General features: G+C 37.2%; 1 protein-coding gene and 1 long non-coding RNA gene across 3 annotated transcripts in view; one reads left to right on the top strand and one right to left on the bottom strand.

Annotated features, from left to right (window-relative positions):
- Positions 1-21,955, top strand: part of Atm (ATM serine/threonine kinase) — a 103,625-nt gene that overhangs the window by 436 nt on the left and 81,234 nt on the right. For both annotated transcript variants that reach the window (XM_031344960.1, XM_031344961.1), the window contains exons 2-11: positions 2,267-2,368; positions 2,484-2,596; positions 4,479-4,624; positions 10,072-10,236; positions 12,593-12,758; positions 14,850-15,088; positions 15,874-16,037; positions 17,063-17,229; positions 19,157-19,528; positions 20,491-20,685. In XM_031344960.1, coding sequence (XP_031200820.1) covers positions 2,297-2,368; positions 2,484-2,596; positions 4,479-4,624; positions 10,072-10,236; positions 12,593-12,758; positions 14,850-15,088; positions 15,874-16,037; positions 17,063-17,229; positions 19,157-19,528; positions 20,491-20,685 — 1,799 coding nt within the window. In that variant the 5' untranslated portion in view covers positions 2,267-2,296. The remainder of the gene's footprint in view (positions 1-2,266; positions 2,369-2,483; positions 2,597-4,478; positions 4,625-10,071; positions 10,237-12,592; positions 12,759-14,849; positions 15,089-15,873; positions 16,038-17,062; positions 17,230-19,156; positions 19,529-20,490; positions 20,686-21,955) is intronic.
- LOC116073227 lies at positions 1,941-21,826 on the bottom strand. Its single transcript, XR_004111733.1, has 4 exons — positions 21,748-21,826; positions 21,482-21,614; positions 11,232-11,506; positions 1,941-2,773 (listed from the first exon to the last, which is right to left on the bottom strand). It is a non-coding gene; the product is annotated as an uncharacterized LOC116073227 (long non-coding RNA).

Genomic DNA, 21,955 nt, shown 5'->3' with positions numbered 1-21,955 from the left:
GTCTCAGGCCGTTTATTTATATTTAAGCCACAGGTTTGCACATGTTCGTAGTTACGAGCGCGGGCTCGGAAATCACAGTCTCGAGGATTAGAATTCTTATTGTCAGTATTGCTTGTGTTGTCTTTAGTGAGGTAAGTGGCAACCCCTAAGAGCCTTTTGAAAGGTTTTACCTGCTCTCCCCTTCCCGTCCCATCTGTGGAAATTGAGCCTGAAAGAACTTTGCTGCTAGACCTTGCCGGGTGTTTAAATTTTCTGCAGGATGGTAGCGAAGCTTTCAGACAGAAGGAAGTGCATGAAAAGGCACAAAGTGTAGTGAGTGAGCTCTTGTTATTGAGTGATACAGGTTTTGCAAGTTTCCAGTGTATTGAAGCCATAGGAAGGGATGAGAGCAAGAAGAGGAGGAAAAAAGTCAAAATAGATTTATAAAGCGATCATAAGAGAAGACAGTAACAGGATGACAGTTATACTGAACATTTGCTGTGTTTGTGTGTGGGGGGGGAGGTGCGGTGGGGGGAGAAAGAAACATAAACGAAGGAACTACTTGAGGTAGATACTGGAATCATTTTCTCATTTAGCATCCAGAAAACAGGTGCCAGTTTAACCAACATGTTGCAGTTTGGATAGCTGTTAATTGAATGGACCTGGATTGGAACCTGACCATAGAACCCATTTTTTTGCAACCCAGGGTAGCCACTAATTCACAGTTGTGCTACCTGAGTCACCCCCAGACCTGGGCATATAATATTGCCATACCTGACTGAACCCCAGTGCTTTTTACCACTAGCCAAGAATAGCATGCCAGAGGTGGGTTATTTCTGGGAAGGTGAGATATAATTATCATTGTCAAAACACCTCAACCTGACTGAACCCCCAAGAGGAAGATCTGATCGTCTGTCCAGAGGCTTTGCTTAGGAAGTGTTTTTTAGTTGGATGTTGGGAGCTGAGCCTATGTTTCCTGTTTTAATGTCACTTGATAGCTCTTTTACAATAGTTGGATAGTTTTGGTTCGGCCACTCACCACCATTTGTTTTGTTTGTTTCCGAGATAGGGTTTCTCTGTTGCCCTGGCTGTCTCGGAACTCCCTCTGTAGACCAGGGTAGCCTTGAACTCAACAGATCTCCCTGCCTCAGCCTGCCTGCCCTGTTCCCCTCCTGCCTCTGTCTCTCTCTCTCTCTCTCTCTCTCTCTCTCTCTCTGTCTCTCTCTCTCTCTTTCTCTCTATGGCTCGCACATGCTCTCTCTGACATTCTCTCTGCCGCTGTCCCGAGTATTGGGATTACAGGCGCTTACTACCACTGCCTGGTTTTTGGTTTTTGTTTGTAACCTGGAACATTTCACGAATGCATTCATCATCGCTGCACAATTGTCCAGTTTTAGTGTATGTGCTGGGCAAGCTAGCACAGTTCTGGCTGTCTTTCAGTTCCCTAAGCCTTTTGGCTTCTCCAGTCTCCTTCCCTAAAATGTTCACTTTTTAGTTCTTTCTGTAATTGGGACCAATTCAGTCAGAGCTTGGGTTTACTTAATTCTCCTTTGATACATATTTATCATTTATCTAAACGATAAACTGTTTTAACTTTTTTTTTTTTTGAAACATGAGCTTCTGTAGCTCAGCCTGGCATTGATCTCGCTGAGGGTGACCTTTCACTGCTGAGCCTCCTTTCTTTACCTTCCCACGGGTGGTGGGATTACATGAATGTGCTGTGACACACTCTGTTCTATTCTTTTGTTTCTACTGTATTTTGATTTCCTTTGGGGCATATATTACACCTTTGAACTATACATTAATACTTGTATCGTCATTATCACCAGATGTCTCCAAGAGGGTAGGCTGTGTATCAGTATAGTTCAATTATTTTCTAACTGACCATAGCATGCCTAACCTGAAACACTGTAGATGTGAAACAAATATTGTTTGCTGTTATCAATGAAGGTTTTCTTTTATAGAGATAATACTGAACTGTTTGATTTTATTCAAAATAATACATTATCATGCTAGGCAAAGCACACATTTGAGAATTAGAGCCTAATTTTGATATATTTTAAGAAAATGTCCTATAGGAATAGTAAGAAAAAGTATTGTGTCTTTGCTCACAGTATGCCTCTGGATGTACAGTTAGGTTTAAATGTATAGCTAATGTCTAAAATAATTACATACAGGTCTAAAGTATAGCTTACTGGCACATCACATGTTTAGTATGCTTAAGGCACTGAGCGAGTCCTCAGGACAAAAAAAAAAAATGAAATTATATATTTCTTTCTTTTTACAGGTGAGGATGCATGTTCTGAAATCTTAAACCATGAGTCTAGCACTTAATGATCTGCTCATTTGCTGCCGGCAGTTAGAACATGACAGAGCTACAGAACGAAGGGTAATATGTTATTTGAAATATTTTTTCTTGAAACAAATGTGTGATAGGTAACATAGTATGTTATTATTATTATTATTATTATTATTATTATTATTATTGTATTTTTCATTTTCAGAAAGAAGTGGATAAATTTAAGCGCCTGATTCAGGATCCTGAAACAGTTGAACATTTAGATCGGCATTCTGATTCCAAACAAGGAAAATACCTGAACTGGGATGCTGTTTTCAGGTGTCGTCTCTGAATTTGTGTTCTTCCCTTCTTTTTCTGTTTTGTGATGCCATTTTACTCTTTCATTTTGTATTACATAGGAAGTTGGCCCTTAGTGGTTAGCCGAAAGTTTTAAAAACATACATAACACTGGAAGGTTTATGTCATTTCTTCAATAGAGTGATTTAGATGTATATCCTGCAAGATAGAGAAAGAGGCATTGAAGGATTCCTGTCATACTGCTTTCTTGAGGTTGAGGCAGGAGGCGCATGAGGCGGCCAGCCTGGCTTTCATAGTGAGTTCTAGTCCTATCTGGTCTGTATAGGGAAACTGTCTCAAATAAAACAAAAGCAACCGATAAGGATTCTGTTCATTTTTATTATAAGAATTTGTTTCAAATTTGTTTTAAATGTAAGTTACAATCTTACAATTGCTGGGCCGGTGGTAGCACAGGCCTTTAATTTCAGTACTTTGGAGGATAGGTAGGCAGATCTCTGAATTCTAAGCCTGCCTGGTCCACAAGAGTTCCAGGACAGCCAGGGCTAACAGAGAGATCTTGTCTCAAAACAACAAAAAAAGTAAGTTATAATATATGCTTATCATTTTTATTATTGCTGATTATAAGTAACAGGCATGGGTTAAATTATACTAAAGCAAGTAAAATAAATAGTGGAATACTTTCAAATTAAAGCAGTTTAAAAACTTGTTTGTGGCAGAGTTGATAACGTGTTTATATTGAAACTTCATTTTCAACCATAAGTTCATTTATAATTAAAAACAGATATTGTAAGACTTGTTGGGGAAAGAAAAAGGGCTTTGTAAAAAAAATATAAAAATATTTGTGTGCTTTTGTAGACATTGGATATCCTTAAACTAGAATTAAATAGAGGTTATAAGCTGTCCTATGTGGATGCTGGGACATGAACTCTGGTCCTTTTGGAAGAGCAGTGAGGACCCTTGACCATTGAGCCATCTCATCAGCCCCCCCAAACATTTTAAATTCATGTAGAATTTAACCTGAAGCTGGTGCAATGGTATAACACCTATAACCTTGGCTCTTGGGGAAGGTAATAGAGCAAGATAATGAGTTCAGTTCATTACAAATAAGCAAAATAAACAACTGTAGTAAAGAAGGTATCCATATTCCTTCATACAATATTAAATTGACTTAGAATACCTACAGATAAACTTTTGGCCAGGATTGGGCTTGGGTTCTCTGTGTAGCCTTGGCTGTCTTGGAACTCACTCTGTAGACCAGGCTGGCCTCTAACTCACAGAGATCTGTCTGTTTCTGCCTTCCCAGTGATAAGACCAAAGGTGTGCATCACCATGCTAAAACTCTGGATCTTAAAATAAAATCAAGATGGCCATGAACTCTCAGAGAGCTTGCCTCTGCTTCTTGAGTGATGGGATTAAAGGCATGTACCACCACTGAACAGCTATTGAGTTTATTTATCTCTTGGTAGATACTAAACTCTTTAAAGTTCTAAATGCATATAACATGAAAAAATACATTCTTTCTCTTTGAGCATTTAATTTATTTGCAGTATAACAATTACTGTTTTGGTTTTTGAATTTTTTTTTTTTTGGCTTCTTTGTTAAAAATCAGGCGTCCATGGGTGTGTGTACAATGATTGTTATTATCTGTTTTTCCAACCTGATTAGATAGGCCAGATTTTCATCCATCCTGGCCAGCCTTCAGTATCTTATAGGCAGCCTTCATTTAAAGACTAGAAATGAAACAAACTGCTTATAATGTAAGGAAAGTTGAACAAGAGACTGTTTCATGTAGTTGGTTGGTACAACAGTGTGGTTTAAAAGATGCTTTGGGGGAAGATGCACAGGAGATTTTGAAATGATAAAAGTATAAGCATTAATGAAGATATGATTTTTTTTCTTGAAGGTTTTTGCAGAAGTACATTCAAAAAGAAACGGAAAGTCTGAGAACAGCAAAATCAAATGTTTCCGCCTCCACACAAACCTCCAGACAGAAGAAGATGCAAGAGATCAGCAGTTTGGTCAGATACTTCATCAAATGTGCAAATAAAAGTAAGCAACATTGGGTGTGGTGGTGCACACTGGTGTGGTGGTTCACGCCTTCAATCCCAGCACTCAAAAGGCAGAGGCAGGTGGATCTGTAGGCTAGCCTGGTCTCCAGAGTGAGTTCCAGGACAGCCAGGGCTACACAGAGCAGCCCTGTCTCAAAAAACCAAAACAACGACAAAAGTAAACAACATTATGGATCATACATAAGTGCTTCAGTAGTTACCACTGCATAAATCTGATCTTAATACAGTAGCATGAAAATTAAGTGCTTTTTGAAATTCCTAGCATATGTACTGGCTTTCAATATAGCAGGTCCAAAATTTAGAGTAATTTAGCATAAAATGCTTAATCTCAGATTAAGTGGAAAGATTAAAATTAATACTTCAGTTCTCCCATTCTTGATTTCCTCTACATGTCTTTATACTTCAGCAGAAGTGCAGTCTTAAGGATTAATAAATGTTTTGAGGCTGAATAATTTTAAGGGTACAAATTCCTGTCAGGCCAGTGAGATGCCTTGGCAGGTAAAGGAATTTTGCCAGCAAGCCTGATGGTCTGAATTTGAGCCACCAAACGGAAATGATGGAGAAAACCAACTCTTTCAAGTTGTCCTCTGACCCCTACACATGCACCATGGCATGGGTAATTTAGTGCATGTGTGAGCATGTGCATGCACACAAATAAACAGAAAATGTATAAAAAAATAAAGTTTTTTAAGTCCGTTTTCATTGATTACTGCTCTACTCTATTTTTAAAGATTTATCTGTTTTATATATGTGAGCACACTGTCGCTCTCTTCCAATACATCAGAATAGGGCATCAGATCCCATTACAGATGGTTGTGAGCCACCATACTGTTGCTGGAAATTGAACTAAGGAAGATCAGCAGTCAGTGCTCTTAAACACTGAGCTGTCTCTCCAGCTCCTACTTTTTTTTTTCTTAAGATTTGCTTATTTATGTGTATGAGTGGTTTTGTCTGCATGTATGTAAATATACCACTTGTACTGGATAGTTATATGTGAGTACTGGGAACCAAACCCTCTGCAAGAGCATCAAATGCTCTTAACCAGTAAGCCATTATCTCCCACCCCTCTAACTTCTTAAGTTACACACAGGAGCACTAATACTTATTCCAACATGATATCATTTGATATATTTGAAAATAGCCATGGCCTTCCTGAGTGCTCTTTTCTCTAAGATGAATCAATCTAATTCCTTTAGCTCATTGACCTAATTTTAATTTTACTTTCTCTTTAACATTCTTACGTGTGTTATTTCTCAAAGACTGGCACTCAGTCTTGCAGTATAATCTAGTTGGCACAGTCTGCAGCATATTTGTTTCACTTTTGTATTTTGAAGCAGGATCTTTCAGTGTAGCCCAGGTTGTCTTATGTGTACTAAGATTACAAGTGCATGCCACAATACCCAACTTTTTTATGTAGGGTCTGATAGATCAAGTGTAGGTCCTCATGCTTGTAAGGGAAGCACTTTACCAACTAAAGCACCCCAGCATTTATCTTTATATTTATTTATTCTGAGATAACTTTATACTAGCCTCTTGTCAAAATGCATAGTTTTAGCTCAATATTGTGCTATCAGTTAAAGAAAAAAAGTGAATAAAAATCAGGTCTCTCTTTTTTTTTTGCCAGTGATAAGTCACATATCTCTCATCCTGAACTTAAATAGTTAATTAAGTGTGTCTATATGAAGACAGTTGTATGATACTGGGGATTAAGCCTGGGCTTTGTATGTGCTAGATCAGCTCCCCTTTGCTGAGAAACACCTTTAGCCCCTACATTTGATATTTTGAAGGTGGTTTTTAATATTTTTTTACTATATTTATTCATTTTGTGTACGTGTGTGTGCATTTGTTATGATGTACTCATGGGTGTGAAAGGACAAGTTGTAGGTGTTGACTCTCTCCTTTTGCCATATGGGTCTTCGGGATTGAACTCAGATCATCAGGCTTGCCCACAAGTACTGTAGAGTGGAGCCATCTTGCTGACCTCATTAATGACATTTTTGAGGTAGAAATGCCGGATCCTCATAAGCTTTTGCAAGGAAATGGGCTTTACATTAGTGCTGAAAGCTAGAGCAAAAAACATTTGTTGAGAGATTTCAGATTTTGTACATTCTGTGTAAATAAGGATGTGGATTTGTGGTAGCAAATTTAAGTTAAAAATGAGGGCCGGGTGGTGGTGGCCCACGCCTTTAATCCCAGCACTTGGGAGGCAGAGGCAGGTGGATTTCTGAGTTCGAGTCCAGCCTGGTCTATAGAGTGAGTTCCAGGTCAGCCAGGGCTGCACAGAGAAACCCTGTCTTGAAAAACCAAAAAAAAAAAAAAAAAAAAAAAAAAAAAAAAAAATGAGGCAAATCCATGGTCTGCCATGATGGCTCAGTATAAGAGGCACCTTCTGGAAAGCCTGACAACCTGAGTTTACAGTCCCTAGAACCATATGATGGAGGAGAACCACACATATATACATGCATAAAAATGTAATTGTAAGATCCAGATGATGGTAAACGTTTAGTAAACGTATGTAGGTTGTTGACTAGTGATATATTAGAATAATCTAATGGACAGTGGTTTAAAGAAGTTCTCCATTCTCCTGAGATTCCATTTTTACACAGCTGTAAACCTTCCCTCTATACTCTGAGAAAAAAGAAAGCCACATGGAAACATTCTGTACTTGATTTGGCTGGCGTGGTAGCTTCGTATTCACTTAAACACTGTACTCTTGGCTTGTAATATTGAGATCTTAACTTGTACTACGCAATTTCTGAGTGAAAGACACCAGGTTTTGTTGCCCAGCAGAAAGATTTGTAGCTTACAATTTTATCTTCTAGTGAAAAGAAACCTTTAGTTACAAAGTTAATCATGGAGATCACTTTTAAAAATGTACCAATATGTTAGTTTACAAGAAAGTAAAATTGCCTAAACTAGATCATTTAAATAGGTAGGAGTACTGTTTTATTTAGAGGATAGCTTTTAAATTGAACTCAGAATCGGAAGCAACAAGCACAGGCTGACATGGGTCTGCACCAGGTCCTCTGTGTACATATCCTAGCTTTCAGCTTAGGGTTTTTATGGGGCTCTGAGTATGAACAAGTGAGTCTCTAATTCTTGTGACTGCTCTTGGGCTTTTTTTTTCCCTTCTTTTGGGTTCCCTAGTCCAGCCTCGATTATAATGGTTTTTGTTTTATACTTTATTTTGTCATGATTGTTGTCTCTTAGAAGCCTGTTCTTTTCTAATGAGAGACAGGAAGTAAATCTGGAGAGAAGGGGAGGTGGGGAAGATCTGGGAGGAGTAAAAGGAAGAAAAACTATAAAACAGGTTACATTGTATGAGAAAAAAATCTTATTTTCAAAAAAAAAATTTAAAATTGAATTTTGCAGTGTCAGTAAACATACAATAAAACTAAAGTTACTATCATTTTTGCTTTGCTTCTTCAGTTCTGTTTATTTATTTACATGAACTGAGTGGTTGATAGCAATTTGAACACATGTTGAGATTATAACAGACTTTTTTTTTCTTCGAGACAGGGTTTCTCTGTACACAGCCTTGGCTGTCCTGGAACTCACTCTGTAGACCAGGCTGGCCTCAAACTCAGAAATCCGCCTGCCTCTGCCTCCTAAGTGCTGGGATTAAAGGTGTGCGCCACCACCGCCCAGCTATAACAGACTTTTAAATACTGTTATCCAAAGGAGAAGGAAGAAAATCATTAACAAACTAGTGGGTGTGGGAATAGTTAAGAAGGAACTTAAAATAATACCAATGTTCCTGATTCTCTACTAAACACAGAGTAGAAAATAGAAACCAGGTATGCAAACTGGTTTCAAGATATTTCTTAAGCATATAAATAACTCAGCCTCCTTATAAAACATATTTTTAGATTTTCATTTACTTGGTTTTTTAAAAATATTGTTATTTTTGTTTGTTTTTTCACAATAGTAGGTATAAAACCATGTAGGTTTAATAGTAGGTATAAAAACATGGTTTTATACCTACCGTTACATGCTAGGCAATGTTGTCCCACTGAGTTTTAATCTCTACTGAGAGAATTAGGAAGTAAAAACATAAATTTTAAAACAATTATGTTTGGCAGAGAAAGAGAATGTTCTGGGAGAAAGAATACAGAAAATTAAGATTTCCTTTTAATACTTATAAGTTAACTTTATTGCCTATTGTTGGTCTTAGGCATTTGTGGTAAAGTATTCCTTTCTATAATAGTCTGACAATATAACACATATTACATATAAAAAATATTTCAAGAATTGTGAGAGTGATACCCAAGGAATAGTGTAGATAAGATTCATACAGATGTGGGAATCATCATGGGTCACATGCCTGAAATTATAAACCATAGCTGAAAGCTGTTATTTATGCTTGATATCATTGAGTACTTACCATAGCCTGATTCTTCTGAATATAATCAGTCTCATCGTTCAGAAAATGCTAATCTAATATATTTCACTTATGCATATTGATTTGCACTCTACATGTAGTTCAATTTCAAAATGAAGTCAGTACTGAAGAAATGATAATCTTTTAATTTTGATGTTAGTATGATTTGATAAAAATAAACATTTTAATTTCTATAGCTTTGGCTAACCTCCAATTCATAGTACTCCAGCCTTTACTTGGAGTTACAGGCAAACACCACCCTTCTAAACTTAAACACCCCCCCTTCTTTTTCTTTAGATAAGGTTTCCTTGTGGCCCAAGATGGTCTTTTTTTTTCTTTTTCTTTTTTTTTTCCCAAGACAGGGTTTCTCTGTGTAGCTCTGGCTGTCCTGGAACTCACTCTGTAGACCAGGCTGGTCTTGAACTCAGAAATCCGCCTGCCTCTGCCTCCCAAGTGCTGGGATTAAAGGCGTGTGCCACCACGCCTGGCAATTTCAGCCTTTTCTATATGTATGCTATTTGTATGCTGTTTCAAGGTAAAGGAAATAATCTTGCTTTTTAGAGTAACTAGGCTATTTCTAATAGAATAATTCAAGGTTATTTTAATAACTTTATTCATAAGGATGCTCAGAGACTTAGACTGCTTCTAATTCTAGTGCCACAAATTGTGATTTAAGTATAAAAATTAATCTATTTTTGCTATATTTTTAGAGATTGGTGAATTTAATCCTTAATAGAGCTATCTAGCAAATGTTTTTTTTTTCTTTCCCTTTTTCCTTAGCTTTTGAGGTCATATATTATCTGTTGCAAATACTTATTGTCATTTACAGTATTCAGTACAGAAAGGTGATTGTGTTCCAGTTACACCTTAGTAACAAAATAGCCAACCAGTTGAAGTTTACTTAGGGGCTGGGTACCCTGTTGTCTGAGGGAGTGAGTTAAGAAAACATTCTGAATGGAATCAGTTGAAAAAGTTGGCACTCAAAGGATTCTTTAGTTTTACAATCTATGCATTTTTTTTCACTATTTTGTTTTATTTTTAAATAGGAGCACCCAGGCTAAAATGCCAAGACCTCTTGAATTATGTCATGGATACAGTGAAAGATTCATCTAATGGCATAACTTACGGAGCTGACTGTAGCAACATACTACTCAAGGACATCCTCTCTGTGAGGAAGTACTGGTGTGAAGTATCTCAGCAGCAGTGGCTAGGTACGTTTTGAAGGCTGTGTTTTTTTTTTCCTTATAGAATGAAATTTCAACAGTAAAAGCAGTCTACATCCCACAGACGACTCAGAGTTTAATATTGATGAAATCATATTATAGTTTCAGAGCCTTAATTTTCTTCCTTTTCAAGATAACATCTTGCTGTGTATCCTATTCTGGCCTTCAGCTTGGAATCCTCCTGCCTCGGTCTTTCAAGGCTGGAATTATAGGTATGCCCTGCCATGCTCAGTTCTTAGTGTTCATTTATTGTGTACTTTCAAGAGTATTAAGTCACATATTGTTTATAGTAGGTGCTTACCACTAGAACTGGAATTACAGGTTTTAAAGAATGACTGCTCTGCTTTCAACTATTCAGCAGTCCAGTGACAAAAAAACAGTCAGTTAAAAATTACCATGCCATTCGCTCCTTCCGGTGTGTACACGGAATAGCCCGACACCTCAACTGAGCCATAAATAAAGGAGGAAACCAAAAGAGAAATGTCACAGAGGTTGAAAGCAAGGGTTCTAAGTTAAAAGGGATGTGGTGGATACCTTAAATGTCACAGGAAGGATAACATGTGTTAGGCAGAGATAGATATTAGGTAACTAGTAAGGTAATGAAAATCAAGTGCATTAAAATATCTTTTACTGGTTGACCTACTAGACATTCAAAGGACTATTTTTTTTTTAAATTTCTATTTCCAGACTGTTAAGTGCTGTGATACAAAATTATTTCCTGTACCTGGCATCCTTGTCTTAGCACTCAAGAGAGTTGTTTTTAAATCCTAATCCCAAATCACTGATCGTCCAAGTCTTTGGACCATTGTGATGCAGTGTGACGTAAGGCCTCAGCAGAGTGAAAGCTGCTTCCACAGCACTTCAGCACCGCACTTCAGTCAGGGCATTGAACAAGAGCCAGCCCGGGTCTGAATGCTTCCCTACCATTCGGTTCCATTGGCACGTGACAGAATTGCTCATACATCGTGTCTCAAGAAACTTACCTTTCATGATAGCTGAGATTTTATCTTTTAAACTCAACAAACATTTTTCACATACGAAGTTTTACTCTTCATGGAGGAATGCACACATTGCACCTTTTGTGAAGAAGCAGGATTCTCTTCCTCTGAGACTTCTTGAAGTGTCTCGTGCTGTCCTTTATACCCTCTCTGGAGGAGCATGATAGATTCTGAAAATTTGAATCAGTCCCCTCGAGAAACATGTAGCTTGATTGCTTTAATGAGAGGCAATGGCAGTGTTGGCCCTTGCTCTTGCTTTTCTGTCAATAAAAGAGAAAATTGTTGAAAACTATTCTTCCTCTTCAATATGTGTGCATGAATACACCAATGTTTATTAATGTTCTTAAAACCATTGTGTAGAGCTATTTGATGCATTGCAAACATGCTGACATAAGTGATACAATTTTATGAACTCTTATTACATAATGTGATTAAAAATACAATGTTTGATTTATTTATATTGGCCATATATCTTGTTTGATTCACAATTTTAAGCCAATTTTATCCATTTTTGCAGAAGCATGACATGAACAGTTGAAAAGGAAGATACAAATAATTGATATTCTTCCCTGTCTCTATCTTCTAATGGAGATAAAGTCCTAAGCCACTAGCTTACATTCATTAAGTCTGGAACAGTTCTCAATTGATTTTCCTTTTCTGCATATTGCTGACTCTTGTTATTGTTTTTAATCTAGACTACTTTCTTCAAGGGTGTATTGTGTAGTGAATAACTTGAGAGTTAGAGTCATTGGCTTCCTTTACACAAAAAATGGTTTTGCTTTTAGCCTTATTTATGAAAGGGGTACTATTTTCATTTGGGTCAAGCATTCCTCTTCATGATGCTGTTGAGACTGGGGACCTTGTGCAAAGATGGAAGTATTCTGCTTGCTGTCACTGCTGCGAAGAATAGACCTTCCTCTTTCTCTGAGCAAGAACCTTATGTTCTTTACTAAAAATGCACGAAACTGTCATACTGATGCTAGGTTAGTTATAAGCAGAGCAAAACGTGAAGCCATTCATAAAGGGTGATACTTTCTATACATACTTTAAAAACACCATTGATAAGACTTAGTGACTTTGTTAGTCCTAGATAAAACAGCATAGGCATGGAGACATTAAGTAGCTTATTTGAGGTCTGGCTGTTAAAACAGATACCTTCACACTGTGCTATTTATGTTTATGTTTTAAGTACATTAATAAAAAGTGGTGTATTCTATTGAACTCAAGGCTATCTTTGAAACTTTTGTCTTGAAGAATTATAGCATATTTAAGTTGAATTGTGTGTGATGTTGAACACAGTTGATTTTTAAAATAATTAGCTAATACTTTCTTTTTTCAATTTTTAGAATTGTTTTCACTGTACTTCAGGTTGTATCTCAAACCATCACAGGACATTAATAGAGTTTTAGTGGCTAGAATAATTCATGCCGTCACCAGAGGATGCTGTTCACAGACTGATGGATTACCTTCAAAGTTTTTGGATCTTTTTTCCAAGGCTATTCAGTATGCCAGGTAATCTGACCACTTGGTTTCGTATTGTAGCAGACTACATTAGATCTTCTTACCATGCCCATGTTTTAGATTTAGTGACTAAATAATACTGCCTTTTCAACAATGGGTATTCAGTTGCTTAAGTTTGTGATGTAAAATGTGATTATTCAGTACAGTTATATATATAGTATGTAATGATCAAATCAGGATATGCCTATTGTCTTAAATATGAAGTTTTTGTTAATATATAACTATGGATAGTCATATGTTTCATTGTAATATTTCATTTTTGTATGCATCTTGACCTCTATTTTCCATCTTATATAAAAAACAAAAAAAACCCTTAAAACAGACCAAAGATTTGCAAGTTAACTTGAAGAAAGCAAACAGATGAAACAATTTGAGATATTGATGTAAGGGTCTGGGGAGATGGCTTAGTGGGTACAAACACTTGATGTGTAAACATGAGGACCTGAGTGTGGATCCTTAGCAGCCAAATAGAATAGCCCAGGGGAACTGGGCAAATTTTTGATCCCTCGCTGAGTAGGAGTTGAAGATAGAGACAGAAAATAATTGGGGTTTGCTAACCACCAGTGTTATCCACAATGGCAAGCTCCGGGTTGAGTGAGAGACCTTGTTTCAAGGGAATAACGTGGAGAACAGTTGGGCTGCCCAACATCCTCCTTTAGGCTTCTTCATGCATACAGGTATGTGCATGTGTGTGCACACTATCTTTTTTATAAGATAAAAGCAGTGATCTTTTGGGACTAAATCCCCAAAACAAAAGTAAAAAGAAGTAGGTGGGTTTGTACAAACTGCAGTTTCTTCATAGAAAGGAAATAGTGAGCAGAGTGAAGAGATAGCTTGCCAAATGGGAGAGGCTCTTGCACACTGTGGGGATCTGACTAAAGACTTAACATCCAGATTATATAACAACTTTATGAAACTTGGTAACAAAAACCATATTGTTGGGGAGATGGATCAAGGCACATTGTATGAAATTCTCAAAAAAATAATAAAAAATAGGTTACTTAAAAAATTTTTTTTAAATACCCTAACTGAAAAAGTAGGCAAAGGGTAGTGATGCACTTCTGTAACTCCAGTACTCTGGAGGCTCTGCATAGGATTATTCTGAGTTTATTGTCATCTTGGTCTGCATCATGAGAAATTAAATGAGAAAAGAAAAATAAATATGCAATCAATTAATTTATGATCACATTCAACTTCACTAGCTATCAAGGACATGCAAGACAAATCACAGTGAGATAAGTGATGCTGTAGTTAAAAGAGCTATGTTACTAGAAATCAACAGCAAATGCTTTCAACAGTTTGGAGACAAGACTTCTCCCTGCATTGGTGGGAGGGTAAAATACTGTCTTTCCAAAGGAGCCATCGACTTATAATAGAACCAGTGGCTTCTAGAAGGATCATTTAGAACCAGATGTCTTTAATGTGCGAACACTGAATGATACTCTTCAAGTGTGGCCTTTCTCATCTGGTAACAAGGAAAGTTAGATGCTGCTTAAGTAATATCATTCTTTCCATTTTAAGGATAGATGTAGTATTTTAAGAACAAAGTAGTGAGTGGGGCTGGAGAGATGGCTCAGAGGTTAAGAGCACTGACTAATCTTCCAGAGGTCCTGAGTTCAGTTTCCAGCAACCACATGGTGGCTCACAACCATCTGTAATGGGATCTGATGCTCTCTTCTGGTATGCCTGAAGACAGCTACAGTGTACTCACATAATAATAAATAAAAGAATAAATAGTAAAATATTTTGGAGACATCATTACACATCTGTATGATAAAATTCAGTTTATGTTAAAACGTATATACAAGTAAGTATACATGTAAGTATATAAATAAATTGAGTGTATTTTTAGATGGTGGTTTAATAGCAGACAGATTTAACAGGAAAAACTTCTTAACCTCAAGTGAGAATCAGTGTTTTTTTAATGGTTAGAAATGTTGTGCTTTTTTTTTGTTTTTAGTTTTTTTGTTTTTTGTTTTTTCTGGAGAGATTTGAACCCAGGATATGATTCTGTTTGAATATTAACTTTTATTCTTTTCACATGTGCCTGTTACACCCAGTTGACCTTATCTTCTGTTGCAGACAAGAAAAGAGCTCTCCTGGCTTAAGTCACATCTTAGCAGCCCTTAACATTTTCCTCAAGACCCTGGCTGTCAACTTCCGAAAACGGGTGTGTGAAGTTGGAGATGAAATTCTTCCTACCTTACTATATATTTGGACTCAACATAGACTTAATGATTCTTTAAAAGAAGTAATTATCGAACTAATTCAACTGCAAGTTTATATCCACCATCCACAAGGGGCCAAAGCTCCTGAAAGAGGTATAAAGGGAATTTTTTCCACTTTGAATACGTTTCAGTAAGATAGAAGCTGTCCGAGTGTGGCATAAGTGTTCTGTAGAGGAATGAAGTGTGTCTGGATAGGAGTGTGATTAGTCTCGACACTGGTGTTCATGCATTCTCCTGGATCTGAACCAGTGACAGTGAGTTCTATCTTGCCTTTCCATTGTTCAATAAAGTAATAGATGAAAACAAGGCTGAGGCGTTTCCTCCAACAGCTGCAGACTCTAGTTCAACATTTTAAGAGGGGCATACATTGACTGAAGTGTGACTTTCATGGTAAGATAGCCACTGTAAGTGGAGAACATCATATATGTAGTAGTAGAAAGAGCAATAAGGGGGAAGGGGGATACAATATGGGTTTCTGGGAGGGGGTTGGGGAAGGGGATAACATTTGAAATGTAAATAAAGAAAATATTAAATAAAAAATTCCATCATTAAAAAAATAAAATGAGCAATAATAAGAATTATACAGAAGCTGGTCCCCATGTGGAAGAAAGCCATATTATCTTTCTTAGGGGGCATACATTAGAAAAGGGAAATTTTTAGATGAGAATGTGAGGAAATTTATAACAACCACAGTTACCTGATTATGAAGAGAAAACCATGAGGAAGTACAGTCTTCAAGGATAGTGCCCAAAGGGGCATTAGTACTGAATAGACCTCGGACTAGGCATGTACTGTTGAAGCGCCTACGAGGTGAGTCATTTCGAGAGCTGTCAGTGCCGATGGAATTTGAATATAAATACACTGTTTCTGAGTTACAGGTGCTTATGAATCTGTGAAATGGAAAAGTATCTTGTACAACTTATATGACCTGCTAGTGAATGAAATAAGTCATATAGGAAGTAGAGGGAAATATTCTTCAGGATCTCGTAATATTGCTGTCAAGGAAAATTTGATTGACCTGATGGCAGATATATGTTACCAGGTATAGTAGCTGCTGTCACATTTGAAATTTCCTGTTAACTTTATTTCTGCTGCATGTTTATACTTTGCATTATGACAAGCCTATAAAATTACTCTGTATACCTAACAGTTATTTTTAAATTATGTGTATTTGAAACTAACCCCTTTTAATTGAAAGATAACTTTTGAATATGTGTCTAGAGCTAGTGATGATAATCACCTACAGGGAAGGTGAATGCATCCTATCCTAATTTTAAAAAAGGTCAACTGGGCAGTGGTTGAGAATGCCTTTAATACCAGTACTCTGGGAAGCAGAGACAGGCAGATCTGTGTGAGTTCAAGGTCAGCCTGATCTACAGAGCTAGTTCTAGGACAGCCAAGGATACACAAGGAAAACCTGTCTCAGAAAAAAAAATTAGTATTCATGTAACATAAGTTTTGCTGATATTTATAATAATTATCATTGGTTTGTTCTGAAACTATCACCAAAATCTATCCAAAGCCTTTTGTCATCCCCATAGAAACTGTAGACCTCCTAGTTTTCAGTTATCTTTGTTTCTTTTAGCCACTAATCTACTTCTGTTATCTTTGAATGATTTGTCTGTTTGGGACATTTCATAGAAATAGAATCATATGTATGTGGACTTTTGTGCCTGGCTTCATTTACATAATGTTCCATTGGGTGCTATAAGTGTACTCATTTTTATTCTCCACCTACTTGATAGACATACTGGCACTTATTTTGCTCCCTTAAATGTTAATGTAAATTTAATTTTTATGTAATCTCATAAATTAAAATAAATTTAAATTTTAATCCTGTTGAAAATATACTATTTGCAGTTTTGGTAAGTGTTCCCAGAAAATAAATTTAGTACCCTACTTGTAAATACTTACTAAGAATGTCATTACTGCTATGTAAAAATATTTCTTAATGTCTTTAGATATTTCTATAGCTTGTTAATAATTATCTTCAGTTGAGAAGTATTTTTCTCCCCAATGATTTCTTTAAAAAATTGTAGCACTAAAAATGTGTTTTTTATTTTGCAGCTTTTTAATGCAGATACCAGATCTGTGGAGATTTCTCAGTCTTATGCGACACAAAGGGAATCCACTGATTACAGTGTACCCTGCAAAAGAAGGAAAATAGACGTAGGCTGGGAAGTGATAAAAGATTATCTTCAGAAGTCACAGAATGATTTTGATCTTGTGCCTTGGTAAATGTTGTATTTTCTCATTTGGTGTCATTTAAATTATTTTTCCCCAGAAAGCCTTCATTGACCAGAGCTGGTGTTTGACTACTCCCAGCCCAGCTATTAGTAGCAGGGTGAAGTGTGATTGCTGTCACATATTGAGATTGTCACTAAAAGGCTCATCTGCAACAAGGCTGCCTTTTTAGACATGTAGACACGTTTTTTGTTTTTCTTTTTCCTAACTCTTATTTTCATTCATATTTAAATGTGCACAACTCTATAGTGACAGGTTAACTCTGACTAGGATCATTAGACTGTATGTATATAGTCAGGCCAGTTTTCTTTGCTGAAAGGGAGCAACTCTAGAAATGTTAACCAGCATGCCTGAAGATATTTAGAGACTTAACAGATTTTGGGAGGGGGAAGGAGGATATTTTTCACCTTGTTGCTGGATTTATATGTAATTGAGTTGTGAAGAAAATCTATACAGATTTTGTTCCTTACTGCTTAGGTTTACATTTATTGACAGTTCCTCTTCAGACTTTTTTGTTTTGTTTTGTTTTAATTTATTCTTCTCTCATGTAGTACATCTTGACTGAAGTTCCCCCTCTCTCCACTTGTCTTAGTTCCTCCTCCCTCCTCTCTCCCCCAGATCCATTCCTCCATTTCCCTTTAGAAAAGGGCAGGCCTCCCAGAGTTACCATCCAAACACAGCACCACAACCTACAATAAGACTGAGCACATACCCTCACATAAAGGCTAGATGAGGCTACCCAGAAGGAGGAAAAGGGCTCTAAAGCAAGCAAAACAGTCAGAAAGAATCCACTCCCACTGTTAGGGGTCCCACAAGAACACTAAGTTACACAACCGTAAAATGTATGCAGGGAACCCTAGCTCTGTAATTATTGGCTCAGTCTCTGAGCCCCTAGGATCCTCCTGGGGCGATCCACATAAAGTTTGGCTGTGGGTCTCTGTATCTGCTCCCGTCAGTTGCTGGGTGAAGCCTCTCTGATGATCATGTTAGGCTCAGGTCTACGTAGAACAGGTTATCATTAGGAATCTTTTCATTGACTTTTTTTTTTCTGGTTTCTCTTCAGATTGTATAAATCTTCCAGGACTTTAGATTCTTGATCTGTCTCTTTAATCAAGAATTACTAACTGGGTGGAGGTGGTGCTGGCCTTCAATTCTAGCATTTAGGAGGCATAGGCAGATGGGTCTCTTGAGTTCAAGGCCAGCCAGGACTATACAGAGTAACCCTGCCTCATAAAACAAAACAAAACACAAACAAAAAGAATTACTGAATGGCTTTTATGTGCCACACTTTAGACATGATGCAATAATAACATAGGATCCTTGGTTTTGAGTAATACTGCTTGAGCAATGGTTCTCAACGTTCCCAGTGCTGCAAAGCTTTAATACAGTTTTCATGTTGTGGTGACTCCCAACAAAAAATTATTTTTGTTGCTACTTTATAACTATAATGTTATAACATTGTTTTGAATCATAAATATCCGAAATTCAGGACATCTGATGTGCCACTCCTGTGAAAGGGTTGTTTGACTCCGAGAGGGCTTGTGACCTACAGGTTGAGAACTATTATTCTGGAATGTTCATAGAACATTGTGCTGAATGATAAATTGGTGTCAATGATAAGTGTTTAGGTTATATTTTCCTAATATGAAGTATTTTTGTTGCCAAAATATCAGAAAATGAATTGTTTTGAGATTTTATGTAAAGACACAGCTAACCAGATCAAGTGATTCTTCCTTCTGTAATTGGCAGCAGGGCCTAGTCAGTATCAGCAGTTAATTTACTTGAAAACACTAATGAAAAGAGTGAAGATAATACTGTAGTTAGAATACGGAAAGGTATAGTATTTGTCTTTGTTTTCTTTTATGTTGTTAATTAAAGATTGAACAAAATTCACAATAATCGTTCTCTTTCTTTCAGGCTACAGATTACAACCCGATTAATATCAAAATATCCTTCCAGTTTACCTAACTGTGAGCTGTCTCCATTAACACTGATACTGTGCCAGCTTCTGCCTCAACAGCGACGTGGAGAACGCATTCCATATGTGTTACGATGCCTTAAGGAAGTTGCCTTATGTCAAGGGAAGAAAGCAAACCTAGAAAGCTCTCAAAAGTCAGATTTGTTGAAACTATGGATTAAAATTTGGTCTATTACCTTTCGTGGTATAAGTTCTGAACAAACACAAACTGAAAACTTTGGTTTACTTGGGGCCATTATTCAAGGTAGTTTAGTTGAACTTGACAGAGAATTCTGGAAGTTATTTACTGGCTCAGCTTGTAAACCTTCAAGGTAGGTTTTATTATATTTGATTTTACATAAACATATGAGTGTATACTCTGATTATTTTCATAGTTTGTTACTTCAGCAAAAGATATATTAAAATCTGTTTTGGGTGCTTTTGTTGTTTGGCCAAGAGTACTTAATAATACAGAGAGTTTTTGTGAAGAACAATTTTAATTTTTTTATATTTTTGAGTTAGGGTCTTGTAGCCTTGTGTAGCCTTGGCTAACTTCTATAATTGGCTGGCCTCAAACTTAAAGCGATCTGCTGCCTGTGCTTCCTAGCTGCTAGGTTTAAAGATGTGAGCCATGTCCTACATTTTTATTTTTAAGGCCAGTTCTCTGTATATGATTATAAATTTTAAATTATTAACTGTAATTTATTATTTATTTTATTTTATTTTATTTATTTATTTATTTTGGTTTTTTGAGACAGGGTTTCTCTGTGTAGTCCTGGCTGTCCTGGACTCACTCTGTAGACCAGGCTGGCCTCGAACATAGAAATCCACCTGCCTCTGCCTCCCAAGTGCTGGGATTAAAGGCATGTGCCACTATCGCCCGGCTAATTGTAATTTATAATTACTCAGTATTCATAAACATTCTTGTAGCTCTGTACATTTTTATTGGACAATTTTTTAAAGATTTATTTATGTATGAGTGTTCTCTGTATGTACACCTGCATGCCAGAAGAGGGCATCAGATCCCAGGATAAATGATTGTAAGCCACCATGTGGTTGCTGGGAATTGAACTCATGACAGTGCTCTTAACCTCTGAGCCATCTCTCCAGCCCCCCAGGACAAAAATTTTACATCAAAAGAGCTTTCTCAAATGTAATCTTCCTTTGCCAGCCTGGTTTACAAAATGCTTCTCATATTGCCCTGAGCATGACAGGCTTAGTGGTTAGCAGCAGATGTGAGGCAGCTACCCTTCAGAGAGCTGGCTTCTAACAGTCTCGGTGTGTTTCTTTGTAGTCCTTCAGTACACTGCTTGACTTTGGCACTTAGCATCTGTGTAGTTCCAGATGCAATGAAAATGGGACCAGAACAAAGTGTGTGTGAAGTAACTAGGAGTTTTTCTGTAAAGGAGTCAATCATGAGATGGCTCTTATTCTACCAGCTAGAGGATGACTTAGAAGACAGCACAGAGCTGCCTCCAGTTCTTCAGAGGTAATTCTTCTTCACTGGCATACTCCTGCATTCTTATTCTATTCTGGCTCTGCATGTTTGCTTGATTAATTTTATAAGGCTCTCTCTACATATTTGAGATAAGATAGCTTCATTTTATACTCAGGAGTGCAGAATTTCCTGGAGTTATCTCCAAAGTACTAAAAATCATCTGTACCTTTGTGCTGGATCATTTCTGCAATAAAAGGTTATCTTATCTTACTATATGATATGGGAGATTTTCATGAAGGATAGACACATAATTGTTTCTTAAAAATGTAACATTTATATAAAGTGTTCGTATTTGTGATATGCCATCTAATATTTGATACATACATTGTAAAATGTTTAAATCACAGCTAATATATTAGCTTCTTAAATAGTAATCTGTTTATAAGGAACACATTGAAAACCATGGCTTCTTTAAAAAAAAAACAAAGTGAATTGTCATGATTGCCTACTCCAAAATGTCTCCTGGTAAGTTCAGCATCCGTTTGTTTGCTTGTTTGTTTGTTTGTTTTCTTTTCTTTTGCCTGTTGGTTGGTTTTTTGTTTTGTTTTGTTTGTTACATGGTCTCACCGTGTAACTCTGGTCTGGCTTGAACTCCCTATATAGACAGACTTAGACTAAGCCTCTTTTAGGGATTCCCCTGCCTTTGCCTCCTGTGTGCTAGGATTAAAGGAGTGTGCCACCACACCTGGTCTGTAGTATTTCTATTGTAGTTTTACACTCAACCCGCCTTTGCTCCAGACCAGCACCGCTAACCGCCCCCTCAGGGCTTCTCATTCGCTCTACTCACCTTTGATCCAGGAAGTGGGCTTTGCTACCATGCCCCACACACTTCTCTTGAATCCTCGGACAAAAGACACACACAAGTTTGTTCCTTTTCAGCTTGCCTTAAGACGCAATCACTGGGTGCTGCTACCACCTGCCTGGAAAAGCATGTCCTTAATAATATATTTATCTCTGCTCCTCCCACCTGCCCAGTGGCTAGTCCCACATAGCCCCTGTCAGTCATCCCTGACCACCCAACTGTAGTATTGGCCAAATACTCTAAAACCTCACATGGTTGCTGGCTGCTTCTCCCTCAAAGCATGTCAGAAGCTCCCAATCTCCTTCTTTGTGGCTGTCTTTTCCTCCTGGGACCCGGAAGTCCCGCCTGTACCTTCTGCTTAGCAATTGGTCCGCAGCTTTCTTCACTGACAGGTCATGAACCAATTGGGGAACAGGATCTTAGTGTCAGGTTCGCCTCCTTCATTCTATATCTTATCAT

Source organism: Mastomys coucha, unplaced genomic scaffold (genome assembly GCF_008632895.1).
Source record: "Mastomys coucha isolate ucsf_1 unplaced genomic scaffold, UCSF_Mcou_1 pScaffold23, whole genome shotgun sequence".
NCBI classification, from domain to species: domain Eukaryota; kingdom Metazoa; phylum Chordata; class Mammalia; order Rodentia; family Muridae; genus Mastomys; species Mastomys coucha.
Note: the sequence above shows the minus strand (reverse complement) of the source record. Positions and strands in the feature narration are given on the sequence as shown.